Source organism: Trifolium pratense, linkage group LG5 (assembly GCF_020283565.1).
Source record: "Trifolium pratense cultivar HEN17-A07 linkage group LG5, ARS_RC_1.1, whole genome shotgun sequence".
NCBI lineage: Eukaryota > Viridiplantae > Streptophyta > Magnoliopsida > Fabales > Fabaceae > Trifolium > Trifolium pratense.
The window spans coordinates 35,195,869-35,212,288 of NC_060063.1; the positions used below are offsets into that span (position 1 = coordinate 35,195,869).

The window sequence follows — 16,420 nt, forward strand, 5'->3', positions numbered from 1 at the left end:
GGCCAATCCTGTACTAATTTCTACGGTGTCATTATTCACCCGGGAAATGTTGACGAGGTACTTACCATCTCCCATGTTAAAAGTTGCTAATGTTTCTTGTGGGAAGAAAAAAGTTGTGGTTTGTAGAGTGTGTAGGTTATAGTAGGGTGTCAATTTGTGTGATTTGACTAGTCGGTATCTGTTGTTGGCGGAGAGTTTCTGGAAACGGTGAAAAGTGGACTTGGGTAGTTTAAGGAAGGCTTCATCTCCCGGAATGAATACGGTCATTCTGGAAGTGAAAAATTCAAGATCATGGTCTAGATTGGTTAAGGTTAGAAGATTAGCAAAGATGGTGAAATTTTTGTTTGATTTTAGTAATGGCACAGTCAGGTATAGGGAAAGTGATGGTGTTGGGAAATAATACATGAGAATTACAAGATATTACAGGATTGTTCTTGTAATTGATGACATTGTTTGTGAGAGGAGATTGATTATTGATTGTTTGTTGAAGAGGAGGATTTGAATGAGTGAAATTTCTGTTGAATATGATTTGATTTGAATGAAACGATAGGTATTTATTTATAGATATGAAAAAGTAAATGACTTAGGGGGGAAGTTTCGCTTAGTGGTGTGGTGACTCACATTGTCACATTACAAAGCATGATTGTTTACTCAAGTAGGAATGAAAACAAATTGGTTAATGGAATCAATGAAACCAATTTGGTGCTCTTTTTTCTTCAATTTTAGCTAATGCTAACTGTAATTTTCAAATGCATAGTGTTGATTTACATGGATGGTTATACCTCTCATTTAGTTCGTTAATTGATGCGATAACTCTGCAAGTGCACAGGTATATCGTGTAGTTATAAAAGATTATCGATCCCACAGGGACTATTTGTAATATTTCGCTTATGTTTTTAATATATCGTAAGGTTAAGGCTAGATATTAATTAAAGAAGGCGTTTTAGATAATTAATTAAACTGTATTAAATATAATATTATTAAACTAACCGGAATGTGAATTAAGTTGCTTCAATGGATTCGGTAATTAAACTGCGTTTTGAAATAATGTTACTTTTTAATAAACTAAAATTGATTAAAAGATACGTGTCTCACACTCTCGCGCTATTGAGTAATATCGTATAGATATAAAATAAATGTTTCACTTTCGCTCTCGCACTTACTTATAAAAATACTTTTTGAAAATCAATTCAATTTAATTAAAAAGATCTAGTTTTCTCAAAACAACATTAGTTTAAAAATATAGTCTCACGCCGTCGCGCTATTGAACTGATACTATATAATATAAATGAATGCTTCACTCTCGTTCTCACATCTATTTATAAAATACTTTTTGAAAACTAATATAGTTTAATTAAGTTTAAAGAGCTGTCGCGGTGTTTAAAATTAATGTTCAGTTTTTACTATCTGGTACAAATCTCACACTGTCGTGCTATTAATTTATACCTTAGTTAATTTTCACTCTCGTGCAAAATCTTTGATTTAATCATTAAAAACTGAACAGAAAACTAGTTTAAAAATTGAGTATACAAATTAATTACCGAATCCAAATTAGCTTTTAAGTTCACATCCTAGTTTTAATAAATTAGCTAGACATAGTTGCTGGTAACAACATAGTAATTAAATAAATAAACATAACATAAATAAAGCAACGATAGGTACTGAAAGATGTAAAATTTGAACAGACAGTGACTGAATTAAAAGAACAGTGAACAAATTGTAACAAATAAATAAAATAAAATAAATAGAACAAAAGATTAGAACCTTAATAAACTGGAATTGAAAAACTGGAATTGAAAACAATGTCACCGGAACAAGCTTGAATGCTAAACTGAATGGAAAACAGGAAAGTAAAATATTTGCTATCTGTTCTTAAATTCTAATAATTTTGCGTGAAAAAATAATGAGAGATAGATCCTCTATTTATAGGCTAAGAGGAGATATTTTTCTCCCTGCAAAATCGTGTTCCGTTACTGGCTTGCTTACGATTCGGCGTGGAAGAGATAAGATGAGAATATAGTGCCGTCAGTTTCGGTGGGAGTGGTGATCTTCACATGCTTAAAGTTCTCCAATTTAATAGGCATGTGTTGTTTGTGTAAATAAGTGCCTATGAAAATATCTGGTGGCCAATCTCTATACGGCGTGCACCATATATGGTGAATTGGGCCTTGGGCCTTTCTTTCTTTGCTTTAGTTGTTTTCCTTGGCATGCACCCCCTTTTTACTTCCTGCTCCGATCCAATTCTTTATTAGCATTTATTTTGTAACTTAGGAAATTATTTGACGGTTTCCGGAAGTACCTGAAATACATAAAAATAATAGTAATAGTACTACAAAAAATGCAAAGAAATAGTAAAATACTAAGCTAATTTTATTAAATAAATAGTGCATTTTTCGGTGTTATCAAACTCCCCTAAACTTGAACCATTGCTTGTCCTCAAGCAATTTAGCTTGCATATATAGAAAACATTTAAAATACTAAGCAATTCATAAATGTAGACTTAGAAAAACGATACCACAAATACTCATACGTGGTCAGAAATTCAAATCAGCTAAGAATAATTAATTAGGTACTTATTCAATCAAGAAAGGTATTTCAACGACACACAAAGTTCTCCCTCTTATACATACCGAATTCGGATCATGCCGTTATACTAAAATCTAGATCATCTCCTTTGTTTTATCCTTTTTCATTCTAGACAGTCACATTAAGACCCTTTATCCATGTCACACACATGGTAAGAAAATCGGTTGGCGATTTTATTCATTTTTTTTATTTTTATTTCTCGCAAATTATCTCGATGATGCAAATTTTCGTATTACTTTCACAAGCAATATTCAAATATACATATATATATTCACAAGGTTTAACCGTATTACCACAGTATGACCTTTTATTTGCTTAAATGATTCGCTTATATTCATCGACTGACCTACTTAATGTGTGACTTATAGATGGTGTCCGACTGGTAAATAAACTACTAAAGGAATCCACAAATTTAAATCAGGAGATTTCGGCACAATGGTTATTCAAATTGATATCTATACTAGGGAGACTTCTGGGTGTTGGAAAAATACCGATTTTGTTGTAAAATTCCCTAATTTTCTAAACTTAGCTTCTCGTCCTTTCTTAACCTATATACTTTCAAAGTGAATAATTGTCCTAAATCTTTAGAAAAAATTTTAAATTGGCTCAAGAAAAGGAAAAATTTAGAAAAACCAAAGAAAACACTATAGATTTAAATTTTTTTTTTATTATGCGAAAAGGGAAATAAATTGAAATGACTGGGAAATAAATAAAAGTAGTGAAATGCTCCCCTAAACTTAAATCCAACAGTGTCCTCACTGGTGCGACTCAAGAGTAGAATTGGAGTGCAAAACCTGGAGATTGACGCCTATAATGCACTGATTGGGTGTTAAGCGATCAATCTCTTTATTTTCTGCAAATTCAAAGTAAAACATTAAATTAAAAACTCGTGGGTTGCCTCCCACGCAGCGCTTTGTTTAAAGTCGGTTAGCTCGACTTTGCATGATCCTTAAATCAAGAGGGCGCCTCTTTCAGACTGACATCCTTAACACTGTACTCAACATCCTTAGAGATCCATTTGAACACATCAAACCATCTCATAGGTTCTTTCCCTTTTGCTTTCTTTCTAGTGAGAGGAGGTGAAGGTTTCTTCTTTACAGTGTGAATCTTCCCATGTGCCAGCATTTGGCATTCTTTAAAAATCTGGTCGTGAGTATCGGGAAATCCACCTAGCACATTCTCATAATACTGACCCTTCTTGTGTTTTATATCCTGGAAGATATCATTTACTGGGCGGGGTTTTAGGATGTCGGGAGGGACTTGTTCATAGGTGGGTTTATCGATATGTCCTTCAACTTTCTCGAGTCTACAACAAGAGTTCTTGAAGGTGGGGCCTTTCGTGAATTGAGACAGTATAAACTCGATTTTCTCATCCCCAACCTCAAAGGTAAGCTTCCCTTTCTTTACATTTATTATAGCGCCCGCAGTAGCTAAGAAAGGTCTACCTAACAGAATGGGAATATCAATGTCTTCCCTGATGTCCATGATCACAAAATCAGTAGGGATAAACAGTTTGCCGATCCTTACTGGAACATTTTCCAGTATTCCTAATGGGTATTTGATAGACCTGTCAGCCAACTGTAAGGACATCTTAGTAGGTTTTAACTCTCCAAGTCCGAGCCTCTTGCAGATAGATAGAGGCATCAAACTTACACTTGCTCCTAAATCACAAAGGGCTTTATCTATGACATATCTGCCAACAACGCAAGGAATAGAAAAGTTTCCTGGGTCCTCGAGTTTTGGGGCTAGCTTGTTTTCACTAATTGCATTGCATTCAACTTGCCCAATGTCTTCAATCTTTCGCTTGTTTGAAAGAATTTCTTTTAAGAATTTGGCATAGGAAGGTATTTGGGTTATAGCCTCAATGAAGGGTATGTCAATATGAAGCCTTTTGAGCATCTCGATAAATTTCTCAAATTGCCCCGGATTCTTAGATTTGGCAAGTCTTTGAGGATATGGGATAGGAGGTTTGTAAGGAGGAGGGGGTACATATGGTTTTTCTTGATCATTCTCAATCACCTCTTTGGCCTGCGATGTTTGTCCATCCTCCACTGCTATCGGTTCTCTCTCAGTGTCCTTGTCAGTTACACTCTCCGAGTCTTTCTCTACAATTTTTCCTAAGTCTCTCGCTCTAACTCTTTTAGCAGCGGGGTCTTCTAACTCTGTTCCGCTTTGTAGTGTTATAGCGTTAACGTGGCACTTGGGATTCGATTGCGGTTGGCCGAGTAATGTTCCGGCTAGGGCAGCTGTAGCTGCCTGTTGTTGAGCCACTTGAGAAATTTGAGTTTCTAGCATCTTATTATGAGTGGAAATGGAATCGATTTTGTTAGCTAATTGCTTAATCAACTCATTAGTGTGAATATTTTGGTTCATGAATTCCTTATTTTGTTGAGTCTGAGCTAGGACAAAATTCTCCATCATAAGTTCAAAGTTTGACTTTTGAGGGGCAACGGGAGCAACAGGGACTCCTATTTGGTTTTGGAAGCCTGGTGGAGTGCTAGGCGTAAATAAAGCATCATTTTTCTTATAGGGGAGGCTTGGGTGATTTATCCACCCAGGGTTGTACGTGTTGGAGTACGGGTTTCCTTGCACATAATTTGTATAACACCCCGAACTAACTACCCTTAAAAACGTGATCTTAAAAACTTTTTAAAGATAAGTAGCCGGAGCGCTACGGAAAAACATTTTCAAAAACGATCGTGCACATGACACGAAACGTCGCAGCGGAAAACATAACATAAAGGATTTTCAAAGCAATGAACAAAATAGTTCAAAAGATAATTCATTAACATAAAACATAAGTTAAGATGTTCGCATCGATATACGACGGAATACAAACGATCCCCGACTCGATGTTACAAACTACCAGAGCACTAATATACATCTCAACCAAACTAAACTTAACAAAACTATACAAAGGTAGCCTACACTAGCTCCTCACCAAAAGTGCTCCACACCAAAACGATCTGCAGCTAAAACTCGATCGAAACCTCGACCTGAATACCTGAACCCCCAAAGGTCCAGCACATAACAAATAGGTAGAGAGTTAGTAAACATAATCACATACATACGAATATAGAAACGCACCTATATTCAACCTATCACGTAATACTAACTCACACACATGCCTCGATAAGCAATACACCAGATAACACATACTCACAAATACACAACCAGATAGTTTCACGTCGTTTCGGACAACACAAAGAACTCACATAACACATAACACATAATTGCACATTTACTCAAATGCGACTAATGCCAAACATTCAATGTCATGCCAACCTAGACACGACTAATGCATGTGGTACCATCTTCTTTATCAAGGAACTTACCATTGATATTCTTCTTTATTGGACAAGTCCAATATCCTTCTTTATCAGACAAGTCTGATATCCCTAAGTAATGCATGAATTTATGAATGTCATGCATTTACCAAACATATGATAATCACTTAGCACGAAGCTACTGCTCACTACATGGATAACATAATCCATTAAACTTCTTTATCAGACAAACTGATATTCTTCTTTATCGGACAACCCGATATACAAAAATACATATACTTCTTTGACATTTTATATAAATGCCATTACACAACACAATTATTAAACATATAATAATTCCAAACCAAAACGAAACCAAATACATGGATACACACACTTTACAAACATTAACAAAAATTGCTGTCACAGAGCTGTTCGCTAAGCGAAGCCGTAGCGAACCCGTAGCGAACAACATCAGAGGGTTACAGGTACATGGCGAACAGGTAGCGAACTTGTAGCGAACTTATTCGCTAAGCGAACAGGTAGCGAACCACACCAGAAAATATCTGTTCTTGAGTTTTCTAAGGCGGTTTAACATCCAAATCCATCCAAAATACATTATAACATGTTATAAATGCATAACAAGTGATCAATCATGTATATACCATACATATATACATGTATTAACATTCAAAAACACCAAAACACATCACACATACAAAATCATGTCAATTTCTTGCAAAATAAGCAAAGTTGCATAAACATGCAAAACCATCATCAAACATATACATATTCCCTCCTAGATGTTCATTAAGCATACTAAGATGAAAAGACATGTTTATGATAAAGAAAACTTCACCCAAACCCCAAAGAAATTGGATGAGAGAGTTCAGGAATGGAGGCTAGACACCTCCCCTCTCTTGGATCACCCAAGCTTATGCTTAACCACTCTCACCTTGGATTGAATGATGATTCTTGGCCTCTAAACTCTTCTCCTTGCTTGTGTTCTTCTAGCCAAAACCCTAGCTTAGCTTGTTCTTGCTCCTAAGCTTACAACTTCTAACTTCTCATGAAAAATGAATTGTGAGACTATTCATGGTTTTGACTTGCTACTTATACCACTCTCTATTGGTCATGAACCAAGCCCAATAGCCTAAGCCCATTAAGCTCTCACACGCCCCAAGCCCATTAACACGACAAAGGTTTCGCTCAAAAACTTATGTTCGCGATAAATAGTTATAGGTCGCGTAAATAAATATTTAACACTAACCCAAAATATATGCAAATATATAAAATATCGATTTACTAAAAATCGGGTCGTTACAATTTGCTTGGTCGAGTCCGGCCAGTAATTGACATTCAGAGGTTATGTGTCCAGGAACTCCACATAGTTCGCAGTTCGGTTGTACTGCGGCTATGGTAGCAGCGGGAGATAGAGTTAAACTCTCTATCTTTTGAGAAAGGGCTTCTATTTTGGCATTGACATGGTCTATGCCGCTTACTTCGTACATACCGCCTTTTGTCTGGGATTTCTCTATGGCAGCGCGTTCGCTTCCCCATTGATAATGGTTTTGGGCCATGTTTTCTATAAGCTGGGTGGCTTCTTGGTAAGGTTTATCCATCAGTGCTCCGCCGGCGGCTGCATCAATGGTAAGTCTAGTGTTATATAGCAGCCCATTGTAGAAGGTATGGATAATAAGCCATTGTTCTAAACCGTGGTGTGGACAGAGTCTCATCATATCCTTGTATCTTTCCCAAGCTTCGAAGAGTGATTCTCCTTCTTTTTGCCTAAATCCGTTGATTTGGGCTCTTAACATAGCTGTCTTACTTGGCGGAAAATATCTGGCCAAGAATTGTTTCTTCAATTCGTTCCATGTAGTGATGGAGTTTGTAGGTAAAGCTTGAAGCCAAGCTCTAGCTCTATCTCTTAAAGAGAACGGGAAAAGGCGGAGTCGTATTGCTTCGGGTTCAACACCATTGGCTTTTATTGTGTCTGCGTACTGCACAAACACCGAGAGGTGGAGGTTCGGATCCTCCGTGGGCGAACCAGAGAATTGGTTTTGTTGCACGATTTGCAACAGCGCAGGTTTCAATTCGAAGTTCCTTGCTTCGATGTTAGGGGGCGCGATACTCGAATGAGGTTCCTCTTCGGAGGGAACGGCATAGTCCTTGAGAGGACGTTCGCGTTGAGCCATCGGTATGAGGTTAAATTGTTTTTGAAATTCGCGGATTCAGCGTTGTAAATGAATATAACGCTCTATTTCTGGGATAGGTTGTTCTAATGATTCCTCGGAGGTACGAGTACTGGGCATACAACCTAAGTAAAAGGGTTGCCTTAATCGTTACAGATTAAAAACTAAGTAGCGAAAATTGACTAAATTAGTCCCCGGCAACGGCGCCAAAAACTTGATGCGATAACTCTGCAAGTGCACAGGTATATCGTGTAGTTATAAAAGATTATCGATCCCACAGGGACTATTTGTAATATTTCGCTTATGTTTTTAATATATCGTAAGGTTAAGGCTAGATATTAATTAAAGAAGGCGTTTTAGATAATTAATTAAACTGTATTAAATATAATATTATTAAACTAACCGGAATGTGAATTAAGTTGCTTCAATGGATTCGGTAATTAAACTGCGTTTTGAAATAATGTTACTTTTTAATAAACTAAAATTGATTAAAAGATACGTGTCTCACACTCTCGCGCTATTGAGTAATATCGTATAGATATAAAATAAATGTTTCACTTTCGCTCTCGCACTTACTTATAAAAATACTTTTTGAAAATCAATTCAATTTAATTAAAAAGATCTAGTTTTCTCAAAACAACATTAGTTTAAAAATATAGTCTCACGCCGTCGCGCTATTGAACTGATACTATATAATATAAATGAATGCTTCACTCTCGTTCTCACATCTATTTATAAAATACTTTTTGAAAACTAATATAGTTTAATTAAGTTTAAAGAGCTGTCGCGGTGTTTAAAATTAATGTTCAGTTTTTACTATCTGGTACAAATCTCACACTGTCGTGCTATTAATTTATACCTTAGTTAATTTTCACTCTCGTGCAAAATCTTTGATTTAATCATTAAAAACTGAACAGAAAACTAGTTTAAAAATTGAGTATACAAATTAATTACCGAATCCAAATTAGCTTTTAAGTTCACATCCTAGTTTTAATAAATTAGCTAGACATAGTTGCTGGTAACAACATAGTAATTAAATAAATAAACATAACATAAATAAAGCAACGATAGGTACTGAAAGATGTAAAATTTGAACAGACAGTGACTGAATTAAAAGAACAGTGAACAAATTGTAACAAATAAATAAAATAAAATAAATAGAACAAAAGATTAGAACCTTAATAAACTGGAATTGAAAAACTGGAATTGAAAACAATGTCACCGGAACAAGCTTGAATGTTCTTAAATTCTAATAATTTTGCGTGAAAAAATAATGAGAGATAGATCCTCTATTTATAGGCTAAGAGGAGATATTTTTCTCCCTGCAAAATCGTGTTCCGTTACTGGCTTGCTTACGATTCGGCGTGGAAGAGATAAGATGAGAATATAGTGCCGTCAGTTTCGGTGGGAGTGGTGATCTTCACATGCTTAAAGTTCTCCAATTTAATAGGCATGTGTTGTTTGTGTAAATAAGTGCCTATGAAAATATCTGGTGGCCAATCTCTATACGGCGTGCACCATATATGGTGAATTGGGCCTTGGGCCTTTCTTTCTTTGCTTTAGTTGTTTTCCTTGGCATGCACCCCCTTTTTACTTCCTGCTCCGATCCAATTCTTTATTAGCATTTATTTTGTAACTTAGGAAATTATTTGACGGTTTCCGGAAGTACCTGAAATACATAAAAATAATAGTAATAGTACTACAAAAAATGCAAAGAAATAGTAAAATACTAAGCTAATTTTATTAAATAAATAGTGCATTTTTCGGTGTTATCAAACTCCCCTAAACTTGAACCATTGCTTGTCCTCAAGCAATTTAGCTTGCATATATAGAAAACATTTAAAATACTAAGCAATTCATAAATGTAGACTTAGAAAAACGATACCACAAATACTCATACGTGGTCAGAAATTCAAATCAGCTAAGAATAATTAATTAGGTACTTATTCAATCAAGAAGGGTATTTCAACGACACACAAAGTTCTCCCTCTTATACATACCGAATTCGGATCATGCCGTTATACTAAAATCTAGATCATCTCCTTTGTTTTATCCTTTTTCATTCTAGACAGTCACATTAAGACCCTTTATCCATGTCACACACATGGTAAGAAAATCGGTTGGCGATTTTATTCATTTTTTTTATTTTTATTTCTCGCAAATTATCTCGATGATGCAAATTTTCGTATTACTTTCACAAGCAATATTCAAATATACATATATATATTCACAAGGTTTAACCGTATTACCACAGTATGACCTTTTATTTGCTTAAATGATTCGCTTATATTCATCGACTGACCTACTTAATGTGTGACTTATAGATGGTGTCCGACTGGTAAATAAACTACTAAAGGAATCCACAAATTTAAATCAGGAGATTTCGGCACAATGGTTATTCAAATTGATATCTATACTAGGGAGACTTCTGGGTGTTGGAAAAATACCGATTTTGTTGTAAAATTCCCTAATTTTCTAAACTTAGCCTCTCGTCCTTTCTTAACCTATATACTTTCAAAGTGAATAATTGTCCTAAATCTTTAGAAAAAATTTTAAATTGGCTCAAGAAAAGGAAAAATTTAGAAAAACCAAAGAAAACACTATAGATTTAATTTTTTTTTTATTATGCGAAAAGGGAAATAAATTGAAATGACTGGGAAATAAATAAAAGTAGTGAAATGCTCCCCTAAACTTAAATCCAACAGTGTCCTCACTGGTGCGACTCAAGAGTAGAATTGGAGTGCAAAACCTGGAGATTGACACCTATAATGCACTGATTGGGTGTTAAGCGATCAATCTCTTTATTTTCTGCAAATTCAAAGTAAAACATTAAATTAAAAACTCGTGGGTTGCCTCCCACGCAGCGCTTTGTTTAAAGTCGGTTAGCTCGACTTTGCATGATCCTTAAATCAAGAGGGCGCCTCTTTCAGACTGACATCCTTAACACTGTACTCAACATCCTTAGAGATCCATTTGAACACATCAAACCATCTCATAGGTTCTTTCCCTTTTGCTTTCTTTCTAGTGAGAGGAGGTGAAGGTTTCTTCTTTACAGTGTGAATCTTCCCATGTGCCAGCATTTGGCATTCTTTAAAAATCTGGTCGTGAGTATCGGGAAATCCACCTAGCACATTCTCATAATACTGACCCTTCTTGTGTTTTATATCCTGGAAGATATCATTTACTGGGCGGGGTTTTAGGATGTCGGGAGGGACTTGTTCATAGGTGGGTTTATCGATATGTCCTTCAACTTTCTCGAGTCTACAACAAGAGTTCTTGAAGGTGGGGCCTTTCGTGAATTGAGACAGTATAAACTCGATTTTCTCATCCCCAACCTCAAAGGTAAGCTTCCCTTTCTTTACATTTATTATAGCGCCCGCAGTAGCTAAGAAAGGTCTACCTAACAGAATGGGAATATCAATGTCTTCCCTGATGTCCATGATCACAAAATCAGTAGGGATAAACAGTTTGCCGATCCTTACTGGAACATTTTCCAGTATTCCTAATGGGTATTTGATAGACCTGTCAGCCAACTGTAAGGACATCTTAGTAGGTTTTAACTCTCCAAGTCCGAGCCTCTTGCAGATAGATAGAGGCATCAAACTTACACTTGCTCCTAAATCACAAAGGGCTTTATCTATGACATATCTGCCAACAACGCAAGGAATAGAAAAGTTTCCTGGGTCCTCGAGTTTTGGGGCTAGCTTGTTTTCACTAATTGCATTGCATTCAACTTGCCCAATGTCTTCAATCTTTCGCTTGTTTGAAAGAATTTCTTTTAAGAATTTGGCATAGGAAGGTATTTGGGTTATAGCCTCAATGAAGGGTATGTCAATATGAAGCCTTTTGAGCATCTCGATAAATTTCTCAAATTGCCCCGGATTCTTAGATTTGGCAAGTCTTTGAGGATATGGGATAGGAGGTTTGTAAGGAGGAGGGGGTACATATGGTTTTTCTTGATCATTCTCAATCACCTCTTTGGCCTGCGATGTTTGTCCATCCTCCACTGCTATCGGTTCTCTCTCAGCGTCCTTGTCAGTTACACTCTCCGAGTCTTTCTCTACAATTTTTCCTAAGTCTCTCGCTCTAACTCTTTTAGCAGCGGGGTCTTCTAACTCTGTTCCGCTTTGTAGTGTTATAGCGTTAACGTGGCACTTGGGATTCGATTGCGGTTGGCCGAGTAATGTTCCGGCTAGGGCAGCTGTAGCTGCCTGTTGTTGAGCCACTTGAGAAATTTGAGTTTCTAGCATCTTATTATGAGTGGAAATGGAATCGATTTTGTTAGCTAATTGCTTAATCAACTCATTAGTGTGAATATTTTGGTTCATGAATTCCTTATTTTGTTGAGTCTGAGCTAGGACAAAATTCTCCATCATAAGTTCAAAGTTTGACTTTTGAGGGGCAACGGGAGCAACAGGGACTCCTATTTGGTTTTGGAAGCCTGGTGGAGTGCTAGGCGTAAATAAAGCATCATTTTTCTTATAGGGGAGGCTTGGGTGATTTATCCACCCAGGGTTGTACGTGTTGGAGTACGGGTTTCCTTGCACATAATTTGTATAACACCCCGAACTAACTACCCTTAAAAACGTGATCTTAAAAACTTTTTAAAGATAAGTAGCCGGAGCGCTACGGAAAAACATTTTCAAAAACGATCGTGCACATGACACGAAACGTCGCAGCGGAAAACATAACATAAAGGATTTTCAAAGCAGTGAACAAAATAGTTCAAAAGATAATTCATTAACATAAAACATAAGTTAAGATGTTCGCATCGATATACGACGGAATACAAACGATCCCCGACTCGATGTTACAAACTACCAGAGCACTAATATACATCTCAACCAAACTAAACTTAACAAAACTATACAAAGGTAGCCTACACTAGCTCCTCACCAAAAGTGCTCCACACCAAAACGATCTGCAGCTAAAACTCGATCGAAACCTCGACCTGAATACCTGAACCCCCAAAGGTCCAGCACATAACAAATAGGTAGAGAGTTAGTAAACATAATCACATACATACAAATATAGAAACGCACCTATATTCAACCTATCACGTAATACTAACTCACACACATGCCTCGATAAGCAATACACCAGATAACACATACTCACAAATACACAACCAGATAGTTTCACGTCGTTTCGGACAACACAAAGAACTCACATAACACATAACACATAATTGCACATTTACTCAAATGCGACTAATGCCAAACATTCAATGTCATGCCAACCTAGACACGACTAATGCATGTGGTACCATCTTCTTTATCAAGGAACTTACCATTGATATTCTTCTTTATTGGACAAGTCCAATATCCTTCTTTATCAGACAAGTCTGATATCCCTAAGTAATGCATGAATTTATGAATGTCATGCATTTACCAAACATATGATAATCACTTAGCACGAAGCTACTGCTCACTACATGGATAACATAATCCATTAAACTTCTTTATCAGACAAACTGATATTCTTCTTTATCGGACAACCCGATATACAAAAATACATATACTTCTTTGACATTTTATATAAATGCCATTACACAACACAATTATTAAACATATAATAATTCCAAACCAAAACGAAACCAAATACATGGATACACACACTTTACAAACATTAACAAAAATTGCTGTCACAGAGCTGTTCGCTAAGCGAAGCCGTAGCGAACCCGTAGCGAACAACATCAGAGGGTTACAGGTACATGGCGAACAGGTAGCGAACTTGTAGCGAACTTATTCGCTAAGCGAACAGGTAGCGAACCACACCAGAAAATATCTGTTCTTGAGTTTTCTAAGGCGGTTTAACATCCAAATCCATCCAAAATACATTATAACATGTTATAAATGCATAACAAGTGATCAATCATGTATATACCATACATATATACATGTATTAACATTCAAAAACACCAAAACACATCACACATACAAAATCATGTCAATTTCTTGCAAAATAAGCAAAGTTGCATAAACATGCAAAACCATCATCAAACATATACATATTCCCTCCTAGATGTTCATTAAGCATACTAAGATGAAAAGACATGTTTATGATAAAGAAAACTTCACCCAAACCCCAAAGAAATTGGATGAGAGAGTTCAGGAATGGAGGCTAGACACCTCCCCTCTCTTGGATCACCCAAGCTTATGCTTAACCACTCTCACCTTGGATTGAATGATGATTCTTGGCCTCTAAACTCTTCTCCTTGCTTGTGTTCTTCTAGCCAAAACCCTAGCTTAGCTTGTTCTTGCTCCTAAGCTTACAACTTCTAACTTCTCATGAAAAATGAATTGTGAGACTATTCATGGTTTTGACTTGCTACTTATACCACTCTCTATTGGTCATGAACCAAGCCCAATAGCCTAAGCCCATTAAGCTCTCACACGCCCCAAGCCCATTAACACGACAAAGGTTTCGCTCACAAACTTATGTTCGCGATAAATAGTTATAGGTCGCGTAAATAAATATTTAACACTAACCCAAAATATATGCAAATATATAAAATATCGATTTACTAAAAATCGGGTCGTTACAATTTGCTTGGTCGAGTCCGGCCAGTAATTGACATTCAGAGGTTATGTGTCCAGGAACTCCACATAGTTCGCAGTTCGGTTGTACTGCGGCTATGGTAGCAGCGGGAGATAGAGTTAAACTCTCTATCTTTTGAGAAAGGGCTTCTATTTTGGCATTGACATGGTCTATGCCGCTTACTTCGTACATACCGCCTTTTGTCTGGGATTTCTCTATGGCAGCGCGTTCGCTTCCCCATTGATAATGGTTTTGGGCCATGTTTTCTATAAGCTGGGTGGCTTCTTGGTAAGGTTTATCCATCAGTGCTCCGCCGGCGGCTGCATCAATGGTAAGTCTAGTGTTATATAGCAGCCCATTGTAGAAGGTATGGATAATAAGCCATTGTTCTAAACCGTGGTGTGGACAGAGTCTCATCATATCCTTGTATCTTTCCCAAGCTTCGAAGAGTGATTCTCCTTCTTTTTGCCTAAATCCGTTGATTTGGGCTCTTAACATAGCTGTCTTACTTGGCGGGAAATATCTGGCCAAGAATTGTTTCTTCAATTCGTTCCATGTAGTGATGGAGTTTGTAGGTAAAGCTTGAAGCCAAGCTCTAGCTCTATCTCTTAAAGAGAACGGGAAAAGGCGGAGTCGTATTGCTTCGGGTTCAACACCATTGGCTTTTATTGTGTCTGCGTACTGCACAAACACCGAGAGGTGGAGGTTCGGATCCTCCGTGGGCGAACCAGAGAATTGGTTTTGTTGCACGATTTGCAACAGCGCAGGTTTCAATTCGAAGTTCCTTGCTTCGATGTTAGGGGGCGCGATACTCGAATGAGGTTCCTCTTCGGAGGGAACGGCATAGTCCTTGAGAGGACGTTCGCGTTGAGCCATCGATATGAGGTTAAATTGTTTTTGAAATTCGCGGATTCAGCGTTGTAAATGAATATAACGCTCTATTTCTGGGATAGGTTGTTCTAATGATTCCTCGGAGGTACGAGTACTGGGCATACAACCTAAGTAAAAGGGTTGCCTTAATCGTTACAGATTAAAAACTAAGTAGCGAAAATTGACTAAATTAGTCCCCGGCAACGGCGCCAAAAACTTGATGCGATAACTCTGCAAGTGCACAAGTATATCGTGTAGTTATAAAAGATTATCGATCCCACAGGGACTATTTGTAATATTTCGCTTATGTTTTTAATATATCGTAAGGTTAAGGCTAGATATTAATTAAAGAAGGCGTTTTAGATAATTAATTAAACTGTATTAAATATAATATTATTAAACTAACCGGAATGTGAATTAAGTTGCTTCAATGGATTCGGTAATTAAACTGCGTTTTGAAATAATGTTACTTTTTAATAAACTAAAATTGATTAAAAGATACGTGTCTCACACTCTCGCGCTATTGAGTAATATCGTATAGATATAAAATAAATGTTTCACTTTCGCTCTCGCACTTACTTATAAAAATACTTTTTGAAAATCAATTCAATTTAATTAAAAAGATCTAGTTTTCTCAAAACAACATTAGTTTAAAAATATAGTCTCACGCCGTCGCGCTATTGAACTGATACTATATAATATAAATGAATGCTTCACTCTCGTTCTCACATCTATTTATAAAATACTTTTTCAAAACTAATATAGTTTAATTAAGTTTAAAGAGCTGTCGCGGTGTTTAAAATTAATGTTCAGTTTTTACTATCTGGTACAAATCTCACACTGTCGTGCTATTAATTTATACCTTAGTTAATTTTCACTCTCGTGCAAAATCTTTGATTTAATCATTAAAAACTGAACAGAAAACTAGTTTAAAAATTGAGTATACAAATTAATTACCGAATCCAA

General features: G+C 36.5%; 2 protein-coding genes and 2 non-coding genes across 4 annotated transcripts; 2 read left to right on the forward strand and 2 right to left on the reverse strand.

Moving 5' to 3' along the window:
• Nucleotides 1-3,540: 3,540 nt before the first annotated feature.
• LOC123886511 lies at nucleotides 3,541-8,047 on the reverse strand. The gene is made up of 2 exons (XM_045935827.1): nucleotides 7,177-8,047; nucleotides 3,541-5,072 (listed from the first exon to the last, which is right to left on the reverse strand). The coding sequence occupies exons 1-2, from the start codon at nucleotides 8,045-8,047 to the stop codon at nucleotides 3,541-3,543; spliced, it is 2,403 nt and encodes an 800-aa protein (XP_045791783.1).
• LOC123887802 lies at nucleotides 7,563-7,669 on the forward strand. The gene has a single exon (XR_006801796.1). It is a non-coding gene; the product is annotated as a small nucleolar RNA R71 (small nucleolar RNA).
• A 2,906-nt stretch (nucleotides 8,048-10,953) lies between the features above and the next one.
• Nucleotides 10,954-15,460, reverse strand: LOC123886512. The gene is made up of 2 exons (XM_045935828.1): nucleotides 14,590-15,460; nucleotides 10,954-12,485 (listed from the first exon to the last, which is right to left on the reverse strand). The coding sequence occupies exons 1-2, from the start codon at nucleotides 15,458-15,460 to the stop codon at nucleotides 10,954-10,956; spliced, it is 2,403 nt and encodes an 800-aa protein (XP_045791784.1).
• Nucleotides 14,976-15,082, forward strand: LOC123887803. Its single transcript, XR_006801797.1, has one exon. It is a non-coding gene; the product is annotated as a small nucleolar RNA R71 (small nucleolar RNA).
• Nucleotides 15,461-16,420: the final 960 nt, after the last annotated feature.

What these genes read in the sequence shown, in the direction of transcription:
- LOC123886511 (XM_045935827.1), bottom strand. Translation starts at nt 8,047, where the DNA reads ATGGCTCAACGCGAACGTCCTCTCAAGGACTATGCCGTTCCCTCCGAA. An exon ending in CGGACTCGACCAAGCAAATT is followed by an intron (nt 5,073 to 7,176) that starts GTAACGACCCGA and finishes GCACTCCACCAG; the next exon opens with GCTTCCAAAACCAAATAGGA.
- LOC123886512 (XM_045935828.1), bottom strand. Translation starts at nt 15,460, where the DNA reads ATGGCTCAACGCGAACGTCCTCTCAAGGACTATGCCGTTCCCTCCGAA. An exon ending in CGGACTCGACCAAGCAAATT is followed by an intron (nt 12,486 to 14,589) that starts GTAACGACCCGA and finishes GCACTCCACCAG; the next exon opens with GCTTCCAAAACCAAATAGGA.